The following is a 27,157-nucleotide window of genomic DNA, read 5'->3' on the forward strand; positions in this document are numbered from 1 at the left end:
CGCACGCTGCGAATTCGAAAAGCAGCTGTCCAACTCGCTGTCTTCTCTTGTCCTCAATATGCCTTTGTGGAACTGTATGCCGCTTCCAAACGTATACAGCTACGCAGGTTGATCGTAGAGTTGTGGATTCCACCGAGTTCCAGCTCTTTGAAGTGCATGTATGCTTCCTTTCGAGGGCGACGACGTCTCTAGGGACATGCGATTTCGGTTCGGATTTCGAGGAGGTGCGCGTATAGGATAGAGTGGACTGCTTGTTCTCGTTCGTAACGTAGAGGGCTGTTCGTTCGAATCGTGCTGTTGTTCTGTTGTAGCTTGTGTTTCGAGGGGAGGTATACCTCCAGGTCGTGTTGTTTTTGTTTTTGTAAGGGAAGAGGGATCGACGGCCTCTCCAATCCTCCGGAGGAAACTTGGCTCTACGACGACGATGTCGTTGTAGGTTCGTAGCCGGCACCACGTACAGGTGTTCCTCGTCGCCGGCCGGTATATAAGGGTAGTATACCTAGGTAGTAACTAAAACGTGCAAGTAATTTGTATAGGAATGTCTATGTTGCCTACTAACTATAATAAAGAAAGGCAGAAGGAAACAAAAGAGGAATATATGCGCTAAGCCTTGCTTAGAATAGCCTCGGGTCTGCATCGGGTCTACAACGTCTCTATATCAGGTATAGAACAGGCCTAATTTAGGCCCCGCGGAGTAACACCTAAGCCGTTCCTAAACATATATTAGTAACTTTATGTTTACATAAGTCTTATGTCTATATACATAATTATAGAGGACTATAAACGGAGAGCGCTATTTTTCGAGACATTAGATACTAGCTATTTAATTGCCGGATTAGTATAAATGCTTACTATTAATTGTCCCTATATAGCTAGCTTCTATCTTCCCTTATAAGTCCTTAAAATTACTAGCCTATTCTTTTTTACTAGATAGTGTCTACCGTAGGGGTAGTAGCAATAACAATAGTTCTACTCTAGTGTTAACTTCTAGCGTAAGTATAAGGGTAAGAAGTTCCAAAGTAATATAGTAGGCCTATAGCGGGGAGACATGCACCTACGGCCGAGCCCCGGGACCTAATAATATAGATCGCGGCGTCCTTTCTCCTTTGTTCTTCTTCCTTAGTTAGACAACCTTTGCAGCCTCCACTTCTACGTATATCCGGTATATATACACTCGTTACGCGCTACTACTACTCGCACAAGGCGCGATAGGAACATAAGATGTTCCCCGCCGATAGGCCTAGGATCCGTTAGATAAAAAATAAGACTAGTTCTTATAGAATTTACTATATGTACGCAAGTCATTTAATGTATGTACGTATAGACTTCGCTAAGTGTTGGTTACTCCTATATTTATAAAAATTTAGACTAGACTTGTATTAAACGGATCTAGCCCTTAGCTATAATCCTTGCTTTACATCTTAGCAATGTTGTTATAGCAAGTGCAAGTCTGTTAATACCTATAGTAAAACGCTAGGCAGTAGTAAACACATAATAGTACAGGCCGTATACTCTATATCCTACAACAATTTTAGAGCCTATAAGGCTACTTTGTTAGCCTAATTTAGATTATAGATGCGAGCTTATAAAGAACGACAGGAAGAAATATAATAGAATAGAAGGGATTTATAAGCGTCCAATTACGTATGCTACAGGCATTTGTATAGTTATATATTCCCTACCGGCTAGTTAACTATTAAAAGAGCTAAAGAAATGTATAAATGATAGACTATATAGGTTCAGGCTATCTGAGCGGCATACGTACTATGCCTACGCACTTAGATTAGTAGCCGCACTTTTTTTGAGCTAGCGTTTTTAGGATTGCCTCTTAATAAGATAGGGAAGTTCTAAAGTATAGAAGTATCGAACAACAGATTTTAGAAGGTAACAACTCGATTTGTTAAAGGAGGGAATAGAGGAAGAGAGCCTTCTTTGATATATATACGGCTACCGCTAGGTTCTATTCCCTTATTCCTTTACCTCTCTCGTTATGCGCGGGGTCTGGTACCTTATCGAGGTCTATTAATCCTTAGCATTAGGCATTAAGAGATAAGTTAGATCTAACTGCCTCAATCCGTACGCCGTTGTGCTCTTTAAAGCTAGGGTAGCCTAGCCTAGGGGAGATAATGCTAGACTGCGTGCACGTAGGGGGGTCCTTATAAGTGTAAATCCTCGCACCTCCTGTATTAAACTTACTATAAAGACCTAAGTCGTATAAGCCGTCTAAATACTAATATCTATATTGCCTACTAAGAAGAGCTAAGAGAGGCAGAAGGGAACAAAAGAACGCATATGTGCTAAGCCTTGCTTAGAGTAGCTTTAGGTCTACATTAAGCCTATATTAGGCCTAGAGTAGTACTACCCCAGTTATTTCCTAATACTTACTTAATCTAATCTTAGGGCTAGATAAAAGAGAGCCGTAATTAAGGGAATTCTAATAACTTAGTTAATAGATAAGCTTATATATAATGCTATAGAAGAGGGTCTAGGAAGGAATCGGAGATATATAGAAACTGTTGCGACCTTTAGGTAGCTACCTCTAAGGTAGCTAGAGAGACCGGCCTTAATATCTAATACTTACTAAACTCTTATACATGTATCATCTATACATACTATAAGCTATAAGTTTATAGTACTTCTTGGTGCTGTTAACAGAAGCAAGGCAATAGGTAGGTATACTACGAGTGTTAGTAGAGCTTAAGGCATATATAACTATCTTACTTTCTAGATTTGTAGACTAGTAGGACACCGTATTAGCGGTTAGGTGGAACATTTCTTATTTTAGCTCGTCGTAGCAGTACCTATCTTAAGGTTGCATATACTACAACTATAAAGTAGTACTCTAAGGAAGTCTCCAATCCTTGCCTAAATCTTTGCTATATCTATAATAGATAGGCTCGCATTAGGTCTATAAATCTTTATAAGGGTACGCATACTTAGTAAGGTATAGAAACATATAAGAAGCAAGCTTTGTTCTATTAGTCGTCTATAGAAAATAACCGGCTATAGAGCATATTCTTTATATATTTAGACTAAGGTAAAATCTAAAGGTAGAGCAGTAAAACTTTCTATGTTAAGTAATAGCAAGAAAGACGAGCAGTAGAAGCTTATATAACAAGTTAGAGGTGGTTAAGTCCTTAGGTATGTCTTTAGTAAATAGCTTAATACTAGGTAATAAAGCTAGGCACTATATTTTTACAACAAAGGTCTAGTAGAGAATCTTTGGCGCTTTAAATTAGATTAAGCCCCCTTCCTACTTTAGCAACTATTACATTCTTAAATTATATCTACATTTATATATAACTCGCCGCCTCTAAACAACTATACGCTTATAAGATCTACAAGAGCGCGAGGTAAATGAGACTTTAACAGTAGGGTACATTAAAGCAATGGCCGCGGAACATATATAGTAGGAGCAAGTAGATTAATATAAGAGCTATAGTAAGACAATAGTACGCGGGCAAAGATTATTGCCGCAACAGACATCCTATAAAGAACAAATAGAATCATGCTATAAACAATGTAGCTTACCGTACTACCGTTTATTACATCTATAAGGCTAAGATATAGCCGTTAATATAAGAGTAAGTAAGCAATGCTATAGCACTAATACTATGTATTAAATTGCCGATAAAGCTGTGTTATAGGGCAAATAATACTGTTGTATAGTTTATAGAATAGCGCAGTTTTAGTTCTTAGCGGTGTGTAGTAGCCGGGTCTTTCCTTGTTTAAGGATCTAGTAACAGCACTAGTAGTCGTTAGTAGCACTTAATGCACTTTATAGCTACTGCTTATTGCTCACCGTCTTTTCGTATATAATATAGCGCCCTTAAGACATAGCATACACTTACTACTTAGTGTCTTAGAATAGTAGTAATCGAGCTACATACTATAGCGGATAGTAGCATTACTTTTAGTACAACTTAACGAGCTACTATTGCTTCTCTACTACTTCCTCTTCTACTAACAATTAGTTTAGGCAACGAGCGCATTAGCCGTATATAATAATTTGTTAACTAGCTTGTATAACTCTACTAGGCGTGGACTAATTCCGCTTATATAGTACACCGTTGTTTTTTGAGGCCGCTAGCGTCTCGGTGCGGGCGCTAGCGAGCCATCTCTGCTAACCTGATTGGTTATCTTAGCAGAAGGTTGTAGCTAAGCCGGAAGTTATTGTTCTAGACGTTCTAATCCTTTCCTCCACTTAGCGTTAGACTAAAGCCGGCTAGCTCGTACCCCCTGATAGCAATCTCAAGTCGGTTAGAAGTAAACGGCCCGCTAGCGTCCGCGCTAAGGCGCTAGCGGCCTCAAAAAACAACAGTGTACTTAACTAGTAGAGTCCGTTAGTAACGGGGGTAATAGAGGCAAGATAGAGATAAACATAAAGGTAAACCTAGTAGAAGCAAAGCAACTACGTTGTTAGTAGTACTAAGAAGAAGCCGTATAGAAGAAAGAATAACCAATTAAATACTAAACGTTTAGGAAGTTCTCTACCCTCTGTTAATTAACCGTTGACTATAAGCTTGTTGTTTCTAGCTCCGCGCTAGACGTTTGTGCAAGTAATAGCTATATGCCGTCGTGCTTTTGTCTAACGCTAAAATTAACGTTTGTAATAGAGCACCCGACGTTTTATAAAACCCCTTAATTTACTAATAAGAAGGACATTAGATGCTTTATAAGAGAGCCCTTATGTGTGCATAGTCTAGTGTTGTCTCCCCTACGCTAGGCTATCCTAACCTTTTAGAGCATAATAGCATATGCATTAAGGAAGTCTAATCTATATAACCTTTTAATACCTAACAATTCAGGCCAGGTAGACTACAAAGGAGCAGAAAACCCGGCGTATAATAAGAGAGGTAGAGGATAGGGGAACAGGGCCTGGCAATAGCCCTATATATAGCTAAGAAGACTATCCTCTTCTGTTACCCCCTTTAGCAAATTAAGTCGTTACCTTCTAACCCTTCTTATTTAATATTTCTCTACCTTGTCTTTCTCTATCTTACTAATAGGCAGTTTCAATACTCCTATACTAGCTTCTTGTTAGAGCTCGTTGTTCTTAGTGTACGGGTAAAGTATCTACAACTCTAACAATTACCCCGGCCTTCTCCTAGTAGCGCTAGACACAACAAACTCTTCTAGCTACGTTACGACCTTTAGAGGCTCGTTTAATCTAGGCTCTTACAGACGTCCCTGGTTAAATGCAATAGCAAGACCTGGAGACTTGATCGGATTACTAAGAAAGGAGACTAGTTTTTGCTCTCTTATCGACATGCCATTCGGAACTCAAAGCTCAACATGGAGCGCCGAAGTCCCTCACAGCTGACAGACACGAGGAGATGATAAGCACCAGAGGCACAAAGTGGACATTCCATTTCTCGCATATTTTGTCGCTCTGCTACCGTAGACGAAATTCTCGCCTGACATGGACCGACTTGTCCTCTACAGCTCAGCGGACCGGATGCGCACAGCACGCGCCCTGAATGTAGGCAAAGCTCTCCTTATATGCTCAGCAGATGAAATCTTCGTCATCGACGTCGGCGCTAGAATGACGGGTCAGCAACGCGAGCGAAGAGTTAAGGGAAGCAATGGTGACGTACTCGTCTCGGCGAGCGAGGACGTTGACAATGGCACGCGAGATGCTGCGAAGAGAGAGACCAGCAGCGTTGCTGTTGACACTGTGAATTGAAGTTAGGCGAGCACTTGTAGACAAGGAAGGGAAGCTGAACGTACTGGGCCTCCCGACTGACGACGCCGGCTTCGATGGGCCTTGGGAGTGCAACGGCTAGGCCGGCTGCAGCGAACAGCAGAAAGATCTGAGTGGGCTTCATCTTGATCGTGGATGGTAGCGCTTGCTCGAAGGTGGAAGATTGCGTATTTTGCGGTCGGTGGTGAGAATCTCGAGAAGCTGCAGTCTGTGAGGACCCGTCTATCTTATATCATGCTCCCGCTCTCGCCGCGGCATTTCTCCGCGGCATGAAACCCCGCACTCTTCCCGGATCATCAGCCTGTCCTGGGTTAGAACTACCTCCCGACAGACGAGGAGAGGGCTCGTTGCAAGGTACCGCAACGCACCCCGTCATCGGATGAGATAGCAGTAAGCACAGCTTGCGTGTCGGCGAGGACATAGCCTCTGCTCTGGCATGCTAGACTCCATGCCAACATGCCAAGGGACAGCATGAATGAGATAGATCTTGCTTCGAGACGTGGTTGGTTGTTGAAGCATGTGTGGAACTGCCCAAGCCCGCGGCGAAATGGCTTTTGACAAGACTACTGTATGTGTTTGGCATGGAAGCCTGTCCCCTGGGCAGCATGGATGAGCTACCCTCTAGAGGTACGACACGCCGAGCAGATGAAGCAATCATGAAGTTGTCCCACCAATGGCGAAGACGGCAAAGGCACGGCTTCGGTATTTGCGTGCTTCCGAAGTATCCCCTGGACGGATTGCGTCAGCGTGGACAGGGCGCAGCGCCAATAAGTTTCACTGTAGTGCCGGCATCTCATCGGAAAGCGTTAAAGATTTCGCAATCGCTTCGGATCTTCGCGGATGGAGAGATGCAAAACTCGAGCCGACATGAGGGCCTCCCGGACACAGTCTTTGGCCTTTACCGTAACGGGCAAGACTGCTGGCCATGGGAGTACGTCGCGGATGCAAGAACATTGTAAAGCGGCGATGGAGGTGTAGTAATGGGATCTGGATGGCGGACCTGTTCTGTCGCACTGGCAGTGAGTACCGTCTAATAAGAGTGAGTGAAAAGTAGATGGGTCTGGTGACGATGAACGAAGCTGGGAGTGAGTGAGCATCGGGCGAACGACGACAGGGAGCAGAAGCCCGGCGGACCAAGCCATGAGAGTTGCAAGACAAGCGCCTGGCGCTGACCGAGCAGATATGTGTGATGTCTGCGGCTGTGTCCTGCGCCAGAAAGTGTTGTAGGTCTCGGTATCGGATCCATGCTGTTAGAAAGCGCCACGTGATTGCTGAACTGTTGCCCACACCCTTGGAGTCTGTATGACGAATAGAATCCACACGACCAAAGAACGGGGGATCATAATTTTGTGCAGCCAGTTGTTCGTCAAACTGGAGGAGGCAAGCAGCGCCCGACATTCGGGAAAGATGTCGTTCGACCGATTGTGACGCACTACAAGTACTGACTCCAATATTCACTCTCAAAGAAGCGTTCAAGCGGGGTCGTCTCGATGCCCAAGTCTTGCGGCGTCTTCACTTTGGCATTCCCACCGGTGAAGCCGAACTCCGGCACAAAGCGGAACCACGCGCACATGTCATCCGCGTGTCCTTCGGGCCACCATGGCTTTCCAGTCCTTTTCCGGAATCGGCCTGGCGACTGCCTTCACTCCGAGTGAGCGGCCCCATCTCGCGGCGAGCTCTTCCTTCGAGACGAATTCGCTGCAGAACAACCAGCTATGCTTAGCGTGCGATCAATGACGATTGCAAAAGGTGAAGTGAGCTTACCTCGCGCCCATGACATCGATACCAGGCGGGAATCGGCGGACCAAGGCGTCTACAAAGGTTCCGGCGTCCTGGCTGCACCACAGTTCCGGAAATTTGACTTGCTCTCCGGTGTTTTCCAGCATGACAAAATAGTACCCGCTGCCATCCGTCTCCTTGTGCGGTGCACAGTACGGCTGATCTCGAGAGTTCTCCGGATACATTCCCATGGCGAACGTGCTCAACCGCTTGCTCAGGTCCGGAAGGTCGATGCGGATGTGGTCTTCGATCGCGGCCTTGGAGTCGAATTGGTATGCGGTGGTGTACTTGCCGCCGCTCCATTTCTTAATGCCTGGAAGCGTAGAGAATATGAAGTGCGTTAAGGTCGAAAGAACTTGTGGATCAGAGGCAGCTTTGGCGATGTTCAGACCTTGCCGGAGTTCCCAGTCGCGGGCGTATTCGCTGAGGTTCTGGCCTGCTTTAGCGGCTTTCTTCCGCAGTGCTTCACTGCCTGTCGTCCTGGACAAGACGGCAGCATAGTCGGTGACGGCGAAGATCGCGGTGGCGCCCATGAAAGCTCTTCCCAGTGAGTCCACGTCATCAAAATCCCCGCGCACAAGCTCTACACCGTGTTCGGTGAGATGGCGAGCTTTCGGAGGATTCAGATTACGGGTGATGCCTTTGACATGCCAGTCTCGGTGCTTCAAGAGGTGCTTGGCAACCGAGCTACCCTGCGTTGCATCAGTGACTGCGAGCCTCCGTGCTACGATAGCGTTGCATACCTGGGAGCCCGTCACTCCTGTGATGACAATGAGCTTCTGAGACATCCTGCTAGGTTCAAGCGGCGGAGAATCGGTGCAGACTGCGTGATGATACTCCGGCGGGCGGCTTAGATATGTCCTTCTTCGCGTGGTTTGTCATCCCTAGCTGTAGGAATGGCGCGGTGGGTACATGTAGTGCTGAGTGAACCTGTCACCAGGCACATTGTGAACTCGGGTCCAATCGACGTCAATGCCAAGGAGCAATTAATTGCTCTCGGCGTCGACTGAAATCCTTCGGCAAGGTCTGGTCTGTAAGCAGAAGCACAAGCCTTTCTGAAGGATCGCCCAGCAAGTGCGGAGACCGGGACATTGACCATAAGGGGATCTACCGAGTATGACAACGTTGATGTGTTGCGTTCCATCCGAGGAGTCGGGGCCGCCTGCTTGCTCAGCCTACATACGACGCAGGTGGCATAATCACAATACAATTGACCTTCCTCGGCGCAAGAAAATTCGCGGGAAGCTGAATGAGACGAGACAATAAAGCGAATTTACTTACATGGTCCTTGCGCTTGCCTTGTAAACGACATCTCGCCAGTAGCATCACGGCATTGCTCGTGCCGCTATCGCTTCGCTGCCACCGCTTCCCTGTGCAGGAAACAGCATGCAACAAAGCCGTACAGTTCGCATCACTCGCCGAGGTCCTCTGGCCAAGCAAGCTCTTTCCCTGCAGGACACACGTCACCCTTCTTGTGCCTAAAAAGGCAGAACTCGCAGTGACCAGGCTTTCGGTGGGCAAGAATGACCATAGCGGTCGTGGAATGGCCTTGCACAGGCACAGGAGCGTACACACGTAGAAAGCCCGGCGGCTTGTTGAAGTAGACATGGAAGACACGCCTCTCTTTCTTCTCTCTGGGCAGAATCTCGAACACCGTCGGGAGCGGGCACTTTCCACGGAGAGAGACACGCAAGGAACGCATGACGTCGGCGCTGGCCACTGTCATAATGTCGGAGAGATCCACGATGAAGTTCTTGGGGGCGGCTTTTGGCAATTGCTCGAACTGACATTTCAGTCGACCAAGGCTGAGAACACGGCCCTCCATTGGGTTCTGCTGAGTCTTCTTTGTGAGTTTCCAGCATGCGACCCAGAAGCGCTCGTCCACTCGTCGAACCCAACAGAATCGGCCGGGATCTCCGACCAAACGCCTGCACGCAGCCTCTACTTCAGCAACCGATGGAGAGACGATCGGCATTTCTGGTGTGTTGATGGGAATGTAGAGTAGACTTGAGAACTTCGCGGGACGCAAGGGGTGGAAAGGAACGATGGTGTGCTGAAGCTGAAACTGGTGCGCGGCTGCGCTCGGCCCGTGCTGGTTTGCTAGCGCTTTGCTGCTCGTTGCGCCCATGCTCGAGGGCTGCCGAGTGAACCGATGGCGCTGGTGCTGTCCCTGATGTGCAACATCGCCGTTGGCATTGGCATGGTCGATGAATGAAGAGGCCTGCCGATGCTCGAGATCGTTTGCTTGAGCGTCAAATTGTACGTCTTCGTCCAGAGATCTGTCGTGCTGAAGCATCAAGGCGTCCAGGTTCCTGTCCGCACTGGTAGCTTCCATCCGTGGACGCTTGCCACGCTGATTGTCGGACAGGACAGCAGCTTCTTTGCTCTCGCGTGCACGCTTGATAGTCGGAGTCTTTGTGTGCTCGACTCCGACACGCACGTCGTCCTGACTGAGAAGAGCAGCTACATGGCGGACCGTGTCGGCGTCGTCGAACGCGGATCTGATCCAGCTAGCGACGACCGTGGCCTCGGCGTGCCGTGTGATCTCAGCGAAGGCTGTGCGGCGATCAAAGACCACGTTCTTGCCCAACAACTCCGTCTCCACCCACTTGGCCGTGCTCTTGATTTGCTGAAGCGGCCGGGATGCAAATGATGTGCCGATGAGCTTCTGCTTTGCAATGAAGGTCGCGAGGGGGATGGCGAGTTCGCTGTCCGCCGGCAGCTTCGTCAAGGTGTCAAGAGCCAGCTCCAAGCCGACGGTGTCCGGCTCGATGGCCTCGGCATGGTTGTCTTCTCTTGTTTCGCAAATGTGCACGGTGGAAGTGGGTTGAACATTCGGATGCGAATCGTCCTCGTCTTCCTCCTTGATGAACGGGTTTGTGCTGTTGAGGATCCTGTCGCGTGATTCGGCGAGAGGTGCTGGCGTTTCGCTCATGCGAGATCGGTCCCATGGGCTTAGAAGGTATGACCTGGGTGGCGGCATCGGAGGGTGTGCGGAGCTTTCCCATGATTAGCTGCCGTCTTATTCTCGACCTCACTGTCTCTCTTCTTCTCACCTCATTATTCTCGCTTTTCTCGCCTGACTCTTCTTGAACTTTCGACGATGAGCACTGCGGTGTGTCATTGTGTCATTGTTGACAAGGTCGAGTTTGACAAGTTCTTCATTTCGCATTTGTGCCCGCGGCGAAGACTTTTGGCCAATCGCCAGAAGAACATGCTCGGCCTGCGAGATCCGCACAGCGTACTCGAAGCTACGCGTATGCAAGCAGAGAGACATCACGTCGACCATGTTCAGCGATGAGGATGCTCGTATCTCAATGTCGCCACTCTCATTCCCGCCAGAAGAGATGTTTCGCTGTCCATAGCCCGGAAAGAGCTGAGAAACGAACGCGTTCTCCGAACCTTCCGATGCTCTGTGCGGCATGTGCTTCGGGGAAGTGAGGTTGATGGTCGATGCCGAAGTCAGTGAGAATCGGTCAGCATCCTCAAGACACGAATGCGCTGCCTGTTCCGGCTCACGTGGGTCTTGCTGGAGTGCTTTCATTTCATGCTGCGAGTTTCGGTCCACGGAATGCATCTCGTCGCCAGGACGGCCGCAGCAGACTGGACGCCGCACTCGCAGGCCGAACGGTTCGGACTCGTAGTAGGCCTTTGAGCGTCTCCTCAAGTTGACAAGTATGAGCCGGCGCCATCAAAATCATTACGGATATGCTGGAGGACGAATCCGACATGACTTCCTACAAAGTGTGTTTGCACCAGCTGCGGAAGTTGCTTCCATCATCATCACCTTCTCGAGAAGGCCGCTCCGCAGGCCTTTGGTTCAGTGCTGGCCTTGTTGGACTCTTTTCGCTCAACCTTCGTCGTTGCCATTGGCAGAATTTGCGAGTGTCCATCTGCTGCAAATCTCACCCGCGGCCTTGAGGGATGTCGCAGCAAGCACTCCACCTTTGCCCATTGTTTCGTCGGCCTGGATCAAGCTGCTTTTGCTTGCCAGATGAGCACTAGCCGCAGCGGTCATGACCATAGGAGGGCTTTTGCCAGCGGTCCTCAATGCCTGCTAGGCGGCATGTCAAGGCGGATGGTCATCCTGATATCGTACCTTCCGGGCCTTGGACGAGCTGTCCGTGTCTGTCAGGACATATTAACAACATTGTTCTGCTCACATCCGAAGGCTGACATTGAGGAGCCCTTCAAGTCGCCTGGAACATGTTGACAGTTCCATTCCGCTCCCGCCTGAAACCTAGGTTCCCAAGAAACTCTCACTCTCGCCCAGGAGCCAGTGTCAGCATCGTCAACACTCCGTCCAGCTTGTGTGTCGTCCGGAAACTCTTGCTGTCAATATGGTCACGCTCTCGTCTCATTGCATTGGCTCATCGTGTATTTGGGAGTATCCACCCGAGAATTTGTCCGCGAGATGCGAGCCCGATACCACACGCTTCCATGCAATGCAGAGCCTGCCGTTCGACGAGTTTCCTGCAAATCTCGTGTCGAGTGTCCAGTACGAAACATGCAACCTCATCGGCCGAGGACGATAAGGAGTCATGTGGCAACGCTAATGCAGCCCTGAAAGACACAGCTGCACGGTGCAGCTCCCAAGATGTCCTCTTCCTGTGGTAGCTTGATGCTGGAAAAGCAAGCAGGCGCGCAACATCGCTGCTCCACCTCGTGTTTCGTCTACACCATGGATCATTTCTGCGGCGTCTCCAAGATCAACTACCGTCTCGTTCAAAGTCAAAGCCATCGACAAGAAGCAATGGATCTCCCCCATGAAGTGTTCAGTCACGAAGCATGCCGTCGTTGTGTCGCTGCACTTCTTGAAGCTGTGCCTGCGTGCCCAAGGACCTCTCCCAGAGCGACGCACTGTTCCAACATACAACATTCCACCTGAGATTCCAATCATTACTAAAGATGAGTGCATCCTTCCCATCGGATTGCAGCATTGCCTCGGATCCGTTCATAATTACATATGGAGCGATGAGACTGGACTCAGATGGGGTGTACCTGCAAGCAGTTAGGCGCCGAACGAGGAAAGTCGGAGATTACCAGAGAGTGGCAGTGATGGTGCTGGTCGCTGTAATCGTATGCATTGCCCAGGACAATCGGGAACGAGGAGATGTGATTGCTGGAAAGGCTGTCGGAGCTGAAAAGAAAGTGCAGGAGAACACTGACCAACCCTCATCTCGATTGGGACGCACATGGGTGATCAGGAGACTGGCAGTGTCAGAGGTGAGAAGCAAGCTGGCGGTCCGCTTTGTAGCTTGCCAGTAGGGTTGTACCAATATGACTTACATTGCCCACTCCGCATCTCACTTCTGCCATCCTGACACTGACCGAAGCTAAGCGAAGCCATGTCAACAAAGCAACGCAAAGACAGTCCGGACCGTGTGTGGTCCTCCAGTTTCGGGAGACATGATCTCCAAAAGATCGAGGTCAGAGTAACTCCGCGACTATCAGGACCGTGCTTGGCCATCCGCTGGACGCTCACTCCGCAACCGCTGGCATCACCGCAAGTCAAGTCGAGAGAAATGAGCAAGACGATCTCAGCTTGGGAATCTCACATGCACGTGCAGGTACACAGGTCTTGACGTTCAGCTCTTCTCTCCATGACCAACTTGGGTTCAACCTTTCTGCCGTGAAATGCCCAGTGCTGACGACACGACGGATGAAAGTCAGGAAGAAGCAAGAAGGGTTCCGGGACAGTGTTTTGCAAAGCGGCGGTAACAGAAGCCGGGAATCATTCAAGTGAAGAGACAAACCATGTGCGAACCCCACGATGCGCACAGCTCAAGTAGAACTTGTTCGCGGTTCGGCGACGACGTCTCACGGTTATATGTTTCCCTAAACGGCAAAATGCACGTGGAGTCTGACATACTGCAATGGCTCTCCAGTTGGAACTGTACTTTGCTGATCCACCTTCACGGGTAAGATCAGTAGCGTCGGCTCGTCGAAATCGTATTGGCCTTGACCGGAGGTCCGATACGCTACCAAGAGTACTGAGCGCTGACCTGTGCTTGATTAGGCTGCAAATGGCGTGGTGACCGCATCCACGCTTGCTCAGTCTCGTCTCTCTCTCGATCCCAAAGATACGCAAAGCCTCATCGCTCCTCGAGATCCTCATTACCTCCACATCTCGGCATTTACGAATGATCCTTCAGTCTTGCCCGCGGTGTACGACACCATACTGGCCGCTGAGAGTTCCAGCGATGTTACTCAATGCTGTGGATTCGGAAAAAAGCTCCGTGGAGACAGCGAGTATGTTGTGAAGCCCGCTCGGTGGAACTGCAACGAGAGACGTGGCAGCGCCTTACGCCTCTCGAATGCTTCGATAGAAAGCCAGACTCAACAAGGATGACTCCACGCTCCGCCCACAGCCTGCTCTGAGTCCCGTGAAAGATCCTTTGTAACTTTGGTGGTCTGCTTGTTCGACTTGGTCCGTTCCACTCCTGGCGGTCTTGCCGCGCTAGCTGGACTCTCGTCGGGATCGGTGATGGCTGCTGCGCCCACTAGCGCACTCTCTGGCGCAGGTGCTACATTGGGAGGTCGTGGATCTGGAGGATCTGCAGCGGTGGACGAGTCACCATCCGGCAAAGTCGCTGGAGCGCCTACTGCATCCTTCGGAGGTTCCTGTTCAGTTGGCTTCGCGGCGCCTGTCGTTGGCGTATCATTCTTGGAGGGAAGAGGTCTTTTCGTAGCGGGACTTTCGTCTGGGTCTGGCAAGGGGACTGCAGCATGAGCCGGTGCCGGATTACCATCGACGACAGGAGCTGTGGCTGGCGCTGGCGCTACAGGCAGAGCTGGCAGTCCAGGTCGACTTCGGAGGCCAGAATTTGATGGATCACTACCAACACCTGCTCCGCCGTAATAATCCGGATCATTGATGGTGTTCGTCTTGACAGCTCGATCGTAAAGCCTCGTAAGCCTTGCAACCTCACTCCTCACAGTTACAGACTCATCAGTATCGATGGCATCGTAGCCATGAATGCCCTGGCTGATTCCTCTTCAAAGGCGGAGTATGAATGTCAGCGGATCTCTCGGAAAGTCATGGAGGTTGAAAGGCTTCCGAATTTTATGCCTTCCATGGTATGAGAGCTTACCTCCACATGATCGCCGAGCTGTGGATCTCATCTACAACACGCTCCAAATCATCTCGAAACATCCTTGCTCGCATGGGCTGTCCGCGTGACTTCATGAACGCCACAAGTCCGGCGATGATAGTATTCAATGCTCCAATGACAGTGATGATCCACCCGGGTGAGTTGCTCGCTCCCATTCCCGTCAATGCAGCTCCCAACACCACCTGCGTGAGAAGCATTGTGTTGATCAAAGCCGAGGTGAGCGCGTACATCCTTCCTTGTGATCTGCGATGTTGGACCGCTCGGTAGTAGAGAGAATCCTCGGGCGGGTAATATGTCTTGCCAGGTGGATAATCTGTTGGGCGATTGCCGACGAGATGGCAGAACTGCTTGTACGCATCTGTAAGAGGCTGGATGTCTCGCTGATCGGACGGTGAAGGGCCTGGGAATTGTAGGAGCGCTGACCTCTCATCTGTGCTGCTGGCGGACATGGTGGACGATGATCGTGCGGGCTTCGGCAGTGGAGAACGGTCCACGGCGGCCTCGAGGCTTTCAGTCAATCTTTCTCGCAACACTCCCCGTCTTCGCACTCGCCGAAGATGGGTTGGAGGAGATCGGTCATCTCGAGGAAGAAAGGAGGCCCATCCTTGTGATGGCGCAATGGGATAGAGTTTCGGAGGAGCATCTTGCCGAAGAGAGGCAAGAACGGCCCACAAGGAACGCCTAGCGTACCTGCGACTGCCGGCATCGAAACGAAACGGTGAGGTATATGTTTTGAAGCTAAGGTATGAGCTCTCACTCTCTACCTGTTGCAAGCATCGCAGCTCGAATCTTCTGCCAATCTGAACGGTTCAGCAGCTCACTTCGCTTTGTTGCTGCGCAGATGATCAATCCGCGAAGACAACGCACCGGCAATACTTCGGTCAGCGATAACGGGCCGTGCGATAAGGAGAGCACGAATGTCGAAATTGGCCCTCGTCTTGATCGGCACTTGCGCATGAAACATCTCGGCATGCGCTCCGACTGATGGCCCGCCACGATCCTAGGGATCTCCAACGCTTACTTGCGCACCAAGTGGACCAGAATGGGAACGCCTTTTCGGATTCGGGCGAGCTTCGAGATCTCATGAGAGCTCGAAATCGATCAGCCGCGCCGAGCCCAATGTCCATTGCAAGGAGAACACCAAAGTCGGGTCCATCACCATCCGGGATGAGTACGAGAATTCTGGACCCGCCTTGACTTTCAGGCCATTGACCAGTCGCACAGTGCTCTCATCTCTCAGTCCAAGTCAGCCAGCGGACGGCGGTTCTGGACCTTCCACAAACCTCAACAGACGGTCCATGCCGAAGTCTCGCCAAGCCAATGAGCCCGGAAGCGTGAGAAACGCACATCACAACGAGGAGGACGAGGAAAATGACCACGAGATTTCCGCCACCGCCAGAAGCATCAGGAACGTTGGACGAGGTGTCCCGCCTCGCTCGTGGACCGTTTCCTCGGTCACGGGCCGGCGAGACTCCAAGGGTCTTCTCAAATACACTGTTCGCTGGGATCCATCGACTCATCCGACCAGCAGCCTACAGACGGACTTCCACAATGGCCACCAAAGAGTCTACGTCGAGGGCAGACCTTGGCGGGTAGAGAGCCTCGACGCCGTCGAGCCGGTCGGAGGATTACCGCACACTCGCGTGCGATGGAAGTCCACGGTTCACCCCGTTTGGGAATTGTCGTCCGCATGTGACACTCTGGCCGACTATGATCGTCACCATCCAACGCCAGGAAAGCCGCTTGACTTTCAACGATGGAGCCTCTACATCCAGAATGTGCAAGACCCGGAGGTGGTATCTGACGCGGATGTGCACGGAACAATCGATGACGACGTGTTCGTTCCTCGGCAGGGCATAGACTACACTCAGAGCTTGTTGCATCGCTCCAAGAAGCAGCTCAAGCATGCTGGCTTGAAAAATCCGTCCGTCCTGCAGCAACTGAACATGCCCCGCCGGCAGAAACTTACATTCTCCAACTCGTTCACGGAGTCGGGAAAGACTTGGGATCTCTCGCAGGACATCAAATTCCGGGCTACATTCGTTCACATTGCCGGGCATTCACAGTCTAGTCGATGCTCGCGTTGTGTCGAAAAGGGTGGCGTCTTCGACAAATGCGTCACTTCGAGAGACGTCTTCGCAGGTGCGTGCACAAATTGCGCTGTCGCTGGTCGGGGCACGTCGTGCGAATATCACAACAAATGTGAGCAGTCAATACCTTTGTTGTGGAACGCTCTACTGACCATTGCAGTGGAATGGAGAAAGGACATCCTCCCGGACGCCGTTGAAGAGGAAGAAGATGAGATCGATGACCCCGCGGACGCCCAGGATGCCACGCAAGATGCTGTATCGAACATGTCTGCTTTGCGACTCGTCGACAACGCTGCCGCTCAGGATGCCACGGTATTGGAGCGCATTCAAACCGCCTCAGCTGCTTCACGCATTGCCTTGCCAGCGAGAAAGCCCGTCCGGATCTCAGGCTCCAGCGTTCCGCAAGCAAGCTCACCTAGCCGGCGGAAGAGAGACCGCGACGCAGGAGATGGTGAAGAAGACCTCTCGAGACCGACGAAGCGGCGCGATTCGGGAGTCTCCGCTGCGCAAGGAGCGTACCCTTCGCCGCCGCCGGTGGAGGAAATCGACACAATGTACCACCTCAAGTGCCGCGTGTCTGGCAGACGCTGCATTGATCCCAACGTCGGCTTTCTGCTGCCAGAGAATTTGACAGACTACAAACGTTTCATCGTCTTTAACGATGAGGTATTCGGAAAGGGTGAGCTTACGACTGAGCAAGTCAAGTTCATCATCAGCTGCTCGCCCTGCGGCCTGGCGTTGAAGCTGGACCAAGGCTGGGACGATGTGCGAAGCCTTGCCGGTATGACGTACGTCTCAAGGTGGAGATACTTTTCAGATCTCTACTATGATCTGCTGGGGACCGCGATCAAGCGGTACTGCCCCTTTCGGCCGAACACGATCATCGACCTCAGCGAGGATGACTGATGCGTGGAAAATATGCAGAGCTGTTCAGTCATAGAGACAATGTTGAGCTAGATGCCGAGAACTTGCACGATCGATTTCTCTGACAGTAAGTGAGAGAGGTCTCCTTCGTACTTTTCTTCTGTGGCCTACGAGGGAGAGGCTCTACATGATTTTCCGGGTGTGAATCCAAATGGAAGATCGTCGTGGGAGAGAAGTTCAGAGTAGCCACAAGTCGTGTCAAAATGCGGTCAACTCGGAACATATTTGTGCTGATCAAGTGCAAAGTCCCCATGCATTTGCTCGGCGGGCGTGAGCATGGTAGGTGGTTACGGTGCCTTCACATCCAGTTAACTCTAAGCTTCAGCTCCACCATCCCATAACAGTCTCCCACTCCTCTTCCACATCTCTCATCTTCCCTTCCTTTGTCCACATAGTTCACCGAGCTCAAGACCCTGGGCTCTCTATCTTCGCCCGCGACGTTTCCCAACGTTCCGCATCCAGAGGTGCGCACATCTCTGTGCGCATGCGCACCTGTCCTCTTGCGTTTCCGATATGCTAGACGGTTTCGAATCGATCGCCGGACACAAGTGTTGTGGCTTCGCGTGTACCATTTGAGGGGTCTGCTCTGGTATTCCAGTAAGATGAGCGCAGGAATGACCCACCTTCGAGGTTTCACCGTCGCAATCGTCCGGGAGTTCGGATTAGCATTGGCAAGCGTAGAACAGGATGAATTTCGCTTTTCGATTTACAAAATACGGTCTCGCCGACATGCCGTCTCGCGGACACGCATCACCCGCTGAAGATCAGTCAAATCACTGTCGAGTCTGACGACTGATGCCTGAGATGTACGTCCGGAGCTGCGGGGCTGTGGACGATGACACGGAGAGCGTCCTGAGGTTGCTGAGGTTGCATTTCACTGAGAAAGTCTCGGAAGAATTCAAACTTTGAAGATGGCATGCTCCAAAATCTTCAGAGATTGAGCGATGGGGTGGAGAGTGGTCGAACAAGTGGCAGGACCTCGAGGAGTCGAACACTTCGGTCCAGGAGTGGTGCGATGGCATGACTGCGTTCCGCTGCTGATCAAAGTTGACGTCCGTTGCGGAAAGACATTGTTGGGCCATGTTGCAGTACTGAAGTCGCCACGTCAAGAAATACGCCGCCACTGACAATCGACCAGACGTTGCCTGCAATTCGATTGTCCGAAGCACTAATTTCCCAGCTATGATACATTTTGGGGCGTCGGAGGAACGCACCGACCGAATGCACACAACCGAATGCCCACGAACTTCATGTCCGCCTGCTTACTTCCGCCTACGAAGGCTAACTTCCTTGCCATTCCTTCCTGCATCCGCGTTCTCCTCGTCCACCGCCTTCATCGCCTTCTTGCACAAGACCCCACCGCCATGATCCGCACAGTACCGACACGGCCTCCGCTGATCCATCGGCTTGAACGCAGGGCGAACCACATTTTCGGAAACGTCCAGCAAGCTGGGGAAGAAAGCCAACACACGAGGAGGGAACATGAACTGAACCAGCACGTATGCCTTTCCGTGCCCTCTTTTTGCGTCCAATAGGCGATGTACCGAGAACTTGTACTTGTCAGCCGGCGGAAACGTGGCTCTCACCGCGGCGAAGATGTCTTGACTTTGCAACTGCATGCCGGTGATGTCGGCAATGTAGTATCTGCCTGTCGGGGATGGGATCCCCTCGGGTTTGATCTCTTGGCCGCGGATCTTGACGATGGTGTTCAGCATCCAGGTGGCGAAGTGGAAGGGCTCAACGATCCAGGCAAGTGGGCCGCACCGTCGGATGGAATGTGAGATTAGGCCAGCATCGTCGCAAGCACGTTTCACTTCCTGTTCTCGGAGGTCGGTGAGCCCATTGTCGGGTGTGCCGGTCAAGAGGATCAAAGACTTCGAGTGATCCTTCCTGGCAAGAGCTGAGTGTGAGATGGTACAGGGTGGTGGCAGCAGTGGTCTCCTCTCCAAGGAGCGGGAGCTTGAAGGAGCAGAGTGTTGGACCAGTTTTGCTTTGCGCAGGCCGCGGTGGGAAGATGACGGCGTGAGTGGTCGGAGAGCTGCAACTTTGGCTCAGCATTTCTTTTTCGACGACGGCACGAAGGCCACAGCTGAAGCATTCTCACCGAGGGAGCCGGGCGGAGGGCACGTTGCGGCACGGGGGGACCTCTTCGGACTCGAAAGAACAGAAACGCTTGCGTTACCAACGACATCTTCCTCTTTGACTTTGACGGTCGTCGCATCGTTCGACCTCGTGCGAGTTGTTGCTGGAGTCTTTGACTTCTTGAATCCGCTTCGAGAGGCGTCCTTGTTTTCACTCCGTCCATCGTTCTGCTTCGTCTTAATGCGTGTAACAACAACTGGACTGCTGTTTGGTGGAGTGGGAAGGCCAGATCTCGTCGTTCCGGCTGGAACATCTTTCGTGCCTTGGACATCGGCTGTCACGGCTGGAATACCGGCGGCGAATGTGGTATCGGACTCCGTCGACGCCTTTGGTTTTTTCTTGTTGACCTTGGGAAGCTTCGAACGCTTGCTCGGGCTGGGTACAAAGGAGCTGGCGGCTGGTGCGGCTGGTTCGGCTGATTCGTTCGAGTCTGGCGGAGAGGGAGCGCTCTGTACAACTGTCGTGGCCAGTCGTGGACGTTTGCTTGGTCCAGCTTTGGAGTCTGTGATGGGTGGCATGGGGTAGCCCAGCTTTGGGACATGAGACGCAGTGCCGTCGTCTGCATGATCACTCTCCTGCACGAGCACATCGGCCTTGCGTTTTCCCTTGGAAGTTACCTTTGGAGCATCGGAGGTGGCCTTCGCTGGAGAGGCGACGCTGATCTTGTTGGGTGCACTTGCGGTGGATTTGGGTGTGACAGTCTTGGACGTGCTTCGCGGGCGGCACTTGATATCCTCCGCAGAAATCAGGTTAGAGCCGCTCCGTTCATGCGCACGAGTTGTTGTAATCAGTAGAAGCTCCGCGGCGATGTCATGAAGAGCGGCGTCGTCCCGGATCCACCGCTGCAGCCCAGCTGCAATTTCGACAGCCGCACCTCGACAAAAACCTTCGCGGACACCTTTGAGCTTGTGAGGCTTGACTTTGCGAGCCAACAACTCTCGCCTCATCTCGGCGAAGAATACAGGGAGGTCAATCTGCGCAGAATCGCCAAGCCAACAATCGACCATCTGCTGGATGCAACAGGAACCCAGCCGACTTTTGGGAGTATGAGTCGTCAGAACGTCCAAAGACTTGAGCATTTCCTTCTTGTTGGCTTTCCGACTCCAGGGCAGGACGACCTTGGTAGCTCTTCGAGGTGCTGTCATCCTGCCGAGAGGCGACGAACCGACATCGTCCGTTGAAGTGTCCGAAGCGTCCGAATCGCTGTCATCATCGTCGCTGGACGACTCAGAGTGCTTATCCTCCGCCTCGCTTTCCGGCTTTTCGGCTTTGACTTTGGCTGCCTCTTTCTCGCGCTTCTGCTTCCGCCTCTCGCTCGGCTTCGTCTCTGCAGGCACAAAGTTTTGTCCGTCCGGAAGAATTTCGAGGCCAGGAGATTCGGATCGGACTCGCTTCTTGCCCGCCTTCTTTCTGGGCGATCTCGGCTTGAGCATCCTTGTACAACTTCCGTCTTGGGTTAGCGTTCTGAAGGCTGTCAAATTTGTGACGGGACCTCACTTCGACTTCGACTCCGACGCCGACGAACACGCAACAAACCAACGATGCAAACGGCAGAAGTTCAATGAGGTGATTATAAGGCGATGGAGAGATGAAATTGAAAGTGCGACACCAAGACCGGCATTTCTCCTGCATGGCCGCCCGGTACAGATCTCATGGCCGCAAACTGCGGGTCTCATGCAGCGACCGGGAGTGCTGGACTTTGATACAAATGTGATCAAATCGTCTGTGGCTGTGGCTGTTCATCGAGAGAACAACCCTGGGAGACCCGCAGTTGGTGCTCGGGACCATTGCCCATCGATTCATTGGCATGTGTCTGCAGCGTCGCGCGGCGCCAGCAGGGCTCCATCCTGACTGTGCAATGTTTTTGATTCCACCGCACTATACGCGTGAGTTCGTGTTCGCGTCGGTCATCCCTTCTCCTTTGCCGTTCTCCTGATTTCCCTCTTTCTTTCCTGCAACCTCATACTGCTTTTATTTTCAATGCCACGGGATCGCTCTTACGCAGAGCTGCAACTCCATCTTCGCAGACAAATCGATCACCGGTTCCGACCCGCGCCTCAAAGTGGATCGCTGGCGGACCTCGCTCGGAGAAGCGATCGCAGCTCTGCTCTTACGCCGGATCCAAGGGAGTGGCGAGCGCTTGAGCAGGAAGACACCATGCGTACGTCTCTGTAAGTCCTGAGCACTCAAGAGCGCAATGCTAACAATGTCTGTGAAGCCTCGAATGGAAAACACTTCACAATCCCGGGAATCGCCCAAGCCCACGCTCCGGTCGAAAGATCCAGACGCCGACGATCAAGGGACACGTCAGACTCTGACAGTGAGAGCGATGAAGAGTTTGGAGACACAGCCGAAGACAGGCTGGTCGCTGCCAGGCGTGAATCTCGGAAAATCAATGCGCCGCATGAGGAAGATATCAACCACGACGACCATGATCACCAGAGCGATGAGGATGGGTGGCATGATTCCGATCACGAGGATACGATGTCAACAGATTATGAAGCGGCCGTATCGTCGATCGAAGGAATCACAGGGAGGTCATGGGACATTGATCGTATTGGCGGGACCCGAGAATTGAGAGGCGTGGTGGAGTATCTTGTTCACTGGGCTCCGTCCCGACATGCGACTTCCCAGGTCGAGATCCAGACTCAGCACAATGACAAGACGTTTGTTCTGGTTGAGGCTGCGCCTTGGCCAGTATCACGAGCAATTCCAGATGGTGGCGAGGAACATCAGACCACGATTGAGTGGGTTCCCACGTGGCATCCAATATGGGAGCTCCGTTGCGCACTGAAAGCGATTGCCAGATATCAGCGACATCATCCGGCCGTTCGATCGGGATCAGCTCGAGTGTTTGATGTAAGGGAAACACCAACGCTTTCTTACAGCACCATCTACGATCCGGAGCCAGATGGCAAGCCGGGACTTATGGACGGCTACATGATCTGCCCTAAAGAAGGACTGGACTACACACGAAGCTTGCTTGCACTACTGAAGCATGACTCGGACATTGACAGGATTCACATCACCTCCTCTGTCGCCACAAATCTCAACATGCCGGCTCGTCAGCAACTCACCTTTCGTCCCGAGTTTGTGGCATCGGACATGTCGTACAGGATGAATGCCAACAACCTTCTGGCAGCAACGACATACGTCGCTGGCTACGCTTGCGAGATACCATGCGACCACTGCAAGAGCGCAGCAGTCCTGCCATTTCCGAAATGTGTAACGTCGCCGAACTTCAATGGCGGTGCATGTACCAATTGCTCGCTGAGCAAAGCGAGTGTCTCCTGTACACATCGGCACGACGGTACGAGGGCACGATGGTCGAATTGATGCTTCACAACTGACACTCCCAGTTCGCTTTCAGCAGCTGGCTAGACCCGATCGGCTCCGTTTGATCGACTCCGACGACGAGGACGATGAGGAGGTTTGCGACTCGCCAACTGAGACGCCGCTGGAGCGCACAGTGAATGATGACCGCGGTGATGATCGTTCATCCGATGCTGCTGAGCGGGATCTGTTGGCCAAAATGTCTATTCGACGAGATCGTTTCCCGCTCGCGCAGACTGAACTGGAAGTTCTGGACCTCAGCAAGGACCATCCGGGTGCGGGGCTTGCGCTCCTGAACGTCAAGCCTCCAAACCCAGCAACAGATGGAGATGCGCCGTCATTTTCCTCTTTACGGTCAGACGACAGCACATCCGAATCTTCGCCTCTCCCTGACTGCGGGATGCTGGAGTCCTCTCCCGACGCAGCCGGCGGCATCGGCGAGCTTTCGTCGCCGCAGACCTCGCCTTCGCCTTTCGATACCGCTTGTAGCTCTTCGGACGCTCAAATCGTACAGCGAAAGCGAAGGAGAGGCTCAGATGTCTCCGTTGGTCCCTCACGTAGACGACGACGCTCCGGGTTGTCCTCCAACCGGGCGAATATGCCACATACTACCTCAACTGCTCATCTCGGCCACGCTAGCACTCGTCCCGCCGAGCGCACTGGCGGCCTCGACATAGTCTGCTCGCGTGGACCAGATTCAGACGCTCCGCTGGTGGAAAAGGTCGTTGCACCAGCAATTGGCTTCACTCATCCCGAATGCGGACTCTGGGCTCCACGCTGCAGACACACCTTCATCGACTACAGCATCAAGACTGAAGCCACCCACAGCTCACCAGTCGTGGAAACAAGTCGTTCCGTGTCGATCAACAGACCCAGCGTCCAGAGGCGGAACAGTCTCAACACCTTGCCAACGTTATCTCGCGGTCCGCAGCTCATTTCTGAGACAGTATCCTGCGACCAGCACTTCACCGCCGGCGAGCTGACCGAGCCTCAGATTCGATTCATTCTCAGTCGCTGCCACTGCCGTACCACGCAGCTGCTCCACGACGCATGGGAAAGGGCCCGGAAGGAAGACCCGGCGCTCAAGTGCAAGTTCACGTACTTGTCCCACGAGCGGGTACAGGAGATGAATGCTGTGATTGGGAGGTTCTGTCCAATGAGGTTGGGAACAAGGGAGCATCCGATCGTGGTTTGAGAGGAGCAATGGAGGAGCGGCCGGATGTTGGCGCCGGCGATGGACAGGAGTCAGGGTGTACTTGTACTTCATGGTTGACTATCTTTCCTTATGCTTGTCTTTCCATTTGCTTCACTGTCTCCAAAGTGGCGGCAGAAGCAATTGGCTCTGCGACTCCCAGCGTCGCACACTGTTTTGGAACACAGCTCTGCGGCCAACTAGAGACGCAGAAGAGACAGAGAAGACGCAGGACCAACGTACCTCATAAAAAAGGCGGAATGAAGTTCCAATCGGGCGCCTCCATATTCCAATCGTCTCTATCTCGCTCTTCATCTATCTCTCGGCCTCCCTATCAGCCTCAACCTCCTCGAGCGCCCTGTCCCTTCTTTCTCCTGCGAGCGGCGAAGTCACGTTCCGATACGACAACACCCCAGATCCATGGTCCAGCTGCAGTACAAGCCGAAGAAGGGCAATAATCTCTCCGATGGCCGTGCGTTCTTCTCAGCTGATGGTCGCGGAGTGAATCGTTTTCGGTCAAGGTCTACAACAATGCTATCGCAAGGGCGCTTGGTAGCGAAACTGACATTAATCTCACTCCTTGGAAGAGTATGCTTGTCTATGACCGTTTTCACAAGCACCATCGGTTCATCACATCGTTAGCATTGCTGTCCGTAGCTGGGTAGCTCTGTCTGGTAGGATCCGATGCTGCTCTTCACGGCTCTTCGTTCGCACTGCTCGTCTCTCGTGCGCATCGCTCTTGTTCGCGGTGCATCCCAATGCAGCTGGTATCTCACGCGCAGCTGGATCGGCGACGGAAGACGTTTCTTTGCTGACCGTACCATCTCTCGGAGGTTGGATGTGATGCCCATCACAATCGCATCGATCAAGTATCATGAGCATGCCACCCTGCCACGGAAGGGTTCCCCTGCGGAGACGACGAACCGGGGCGGTTCTTAGAATGAGGCAGGTTCGGCTTTTGGTGTCGGCTTTTGAATCTCTCGCACAGCCACCGGAATCGACCAGCTCCGACGCGCACGGACGATTTAAGGTGAACAATCGTCGTGTTCTGTCGCGACGCGTCGCGACCTTCCGCTCTGTGAGAGGAAAGTCCATATTTATAGTATACACGCTTTTGATAGTGTTGTTAGTGCAGTTACCTGACTATGCAATTGTTCATACTATTTAATAAGCTAATAAGAAGCTCGTTTTTATGCCGGTAATCGCCCTCATTACCCTTATATTAGTGTCCTTAGTGTCGGTAGTGTTAGTATAATATCTACTGCTCTTGCTCTTGCCTTAATTGCCTTACCTTACTGTCTATTATTACTACCGCCGTCGCCGCTATGTTGTCTAGTTTAATCCTCTTGCTAGTGTTGTTGTTCACTACTGCTAGAGCTAATAATTGCTATAGTGCTTAAGAGCGCGGCACTATAATCTTCTGCTTAGCGTAATAACTGCTAAGAGGTATGCTTAGAGCGAGCGTAGCTATAGTCGTAATATAAGGGCGTTTTGGAGGTAGTAGAATCTTCTACGAAGGATAAGAAGCTGCTATCTCGGTAATGAGCTAGTTAACAGTCTTGCGGTTAAAGGGCGCTATTGCCTTCTACAACTGCGTAAGCTAGTGTTTAATAACTAAGTCCTTAAGGCCAGGCACTAAGTTAAGATACTCGTCGTCGTTAAGAGCATAGTATCGCTCGCGGACTACTTGTGTTGCCTCCTTTATTATCGCCGTATGTCGACTAATACTAGTATCCTCATCTTCCTTATCTTTATTAACTAGCACGCGGCTGCTTATATAATATACCTCCTAGCTATTCTCTTCCTACTCTTAAGTCCAGTAGTCGTAGTCCTTCGTAGTAAGGTTGTTATAAAGCAGGTAGTAGCTCTAAACGTAGCGGTAGATAAGGAGGTATTTAAGGTAAAAGGAGTAGGTGCATCGATTCGGTAGGCAGTTACTATCCTTATTAGTTGCTCTAACGAGAGCGTCCTGTTTACTATAAGCTAGTTCATTAGCAATAAGGACTTAAACGGTGTAAGGAAACTTCCTAAGCTATGTGTATCGTAAGGCAGTTAGATAGACCTTCGTACGCGCCTTAGATTCCTTTACTACCGCGCGCCGCTCCGCGGTGTTAACTATATTATAAAGGTAGCTAGCGATGCTACGGAGCGAGAAGTGGTTTATGTTCTGCTTAGTGTTAGGGCCGCTCTTAAGCAGTATGTAGAAGTTCTTAAGGTTGCTCGTCGTGCGAATCTGAAGTAGAGTCTATAAGTAATAGCGATAGCAAAAGGCCTAGAGTTTGCGGTTATTCTATATAGTCTACTAGATGTAGTTAACCTTCTGCTCCGGTGCCTTTAATAGTAGACAATTAGTAGCAGAGCGCAGTGAGTCTTCTATGCTAGCCTCCGTCTTGCGCATCCTTATTGCCTTTAAAAGGTAGCTAAGAGTCCTTAAGTACTTACGCCCTTTAAACTACTTTTGGAGAGTCTGCTCGTAATGCTAATAGCAGATAAGATAAGTAACTTCTTACTTACTATTAACGAGGCTACGGAACGCTATTTGTACAGCCCTTTGCTTAGCTCCGGAATTATCGGTTATTATGTATCTAGGCTCCTATAGCCTCTTGTTTCCTATTGTTGTACACTAGCTCTTAATCTGCCTTATCGCCGCCGCAATTATCTCGCTATCCTCTCGCGCTAAGAGCTAGTATACGTAGGCTCGGTAGGTATTGGTGCTGTCGCGGATTATTAAGCTAAACAGCTTTTGCTCGAGGTAATTCGTCTTATAAGTCGAGTCGCAGATCGTAAAGTGGCCGTATTTCCGTAGCAATTAAAGGCCGCTAGGACGGACGAAAACAGTGCAATTAGAGGTGCTACTATCCTCGCAGATAATGCTAGC

General features: G+C 51.3%; 5 protein-coding genes across 5 annotated transcripts; 2 read left to right on the plus strand and 3 right to left on the minus strand.

Annotated features, from left to right (window-relative positions):
- Nucleotides 1-7,278: 7,278 nt before the first annotated feature.
- On the minus strand, nucleotides 7,279-8,271 carry MYCGRDRAFT_44529 (uncharacterized protein; the record flags this gene model as incomplete). Its single annotated transcript, XM_003850998.1, has 3 exons — nucleotides 7,279-7,402; nucleotides 7,469-8,175; nucleotides 8,227-8,271. The coding sequence occupies 3 exons, from the start codon at nucleotides 8,269-8,271 to the stop codon at nucleotides 7,279-7,281; spliced, it is 876 nt and encodes a 291-aa protein (XP_003851046.1).
- Nucleotides 8,272-13,822: 5,551 nt separating this feature from the next.
- MYCGRDRAFT_110274 (uncharacterized protein) lies at nucleotides 13,823-15,136 on the minus strand (the record flags this gene model as incomplete). Its single annotated transcript, XM_003850997.1, has 2 exons — nucleotides 13,823-14,480; nucleotides 14,578-15,136. The coding sequence occupies 2 exons, from the start codon at nucleotides 15,045-15,047 to the stop codon at nucleotides 13,823-13,825; spliced, it is 1,128 nt and encodes a 375-aa protein (XP_003851045.1).
- A 446-nt stretch (nucleotides 15,137-15,582) lies between these two features.
- Nucleotides 15,583-18,653, plus strand: MYCGRDRAFT_94624 (uncharacterized protein; the record flags this gene model as incomplete). Its single annotated transcript, XM_003850749.1, has 7 exons — nucleotides 15,583-15,769; nucleotides 15,823-16,740; nucleotides 16,849-17,476; nucleotides 17,646-17,679; nucleotides 17,859-17,891; nucleotides 18,008-18,209; nucleotides 18,547-18,653. 7 exons carry the CDS (start codon nucleotides 15,583-15,585, stop codon nucleotides 18,651-18,653), a joined length of 2,109 nt encoding a protein of 702 aa, XP_003850797.1.
- Nucleotides 18,654-19,663: 1,010 nt separating this feature from the next.
- On the minus strand, nucleotides 19,664-21,187 carry MYCGRDRAFT_94625 (uncharacterized protein; the record flags this gene model as incomplete). Its single annotated transcript, XM_003850996.1, has 1 exon — nucleotides 19,664-21,187. The coding sequence occupies one exon, from the start codon at nucleotides 21,185-21,187 to the stop codon at nucleotides 19,664-19,666; it is 1,524 nt and encodes a 507-aa protein (XP_003851044.1).
- Nucleotides 21,188-22,741: 1,554 nt separating this feature from the next.
- Nucleotides 22,742-23,186, plus strand: MYCGRDRAFT_105297 (uncharacterized protein; the record flags this gene model as incomplete). The annotated part of the gene is made up of 1 exon (XM_003850750.1): nucleotides 22,742-23,186. One exon carries the CDS (start codon nucleotides 22,809-22,811, stop codon nucleotides 23,088-23,090), a length of 282 nt encoding a protein of 93 aa, XP_003850798.1.
- Between the last annotated feature and the right edge of the window lie 3,971 nt (nucleotides 23,187-27,157).

Source organism: Zymoseptoria tritici, chromosome 7 (genome assembly GCF_000219625.1).
Source record: "Zymoseptoria tritici IPO323 chromosome 7, whole genome shotgun sequence".
Classification (NCBI taxonomy): Eukaryota; Fungi; Ascomycota; class Dothideomycetes; order Mycosphaerellales; family Mycosphaerellaceae; genus Zymoseptoria; species Zymoseptoria tritici.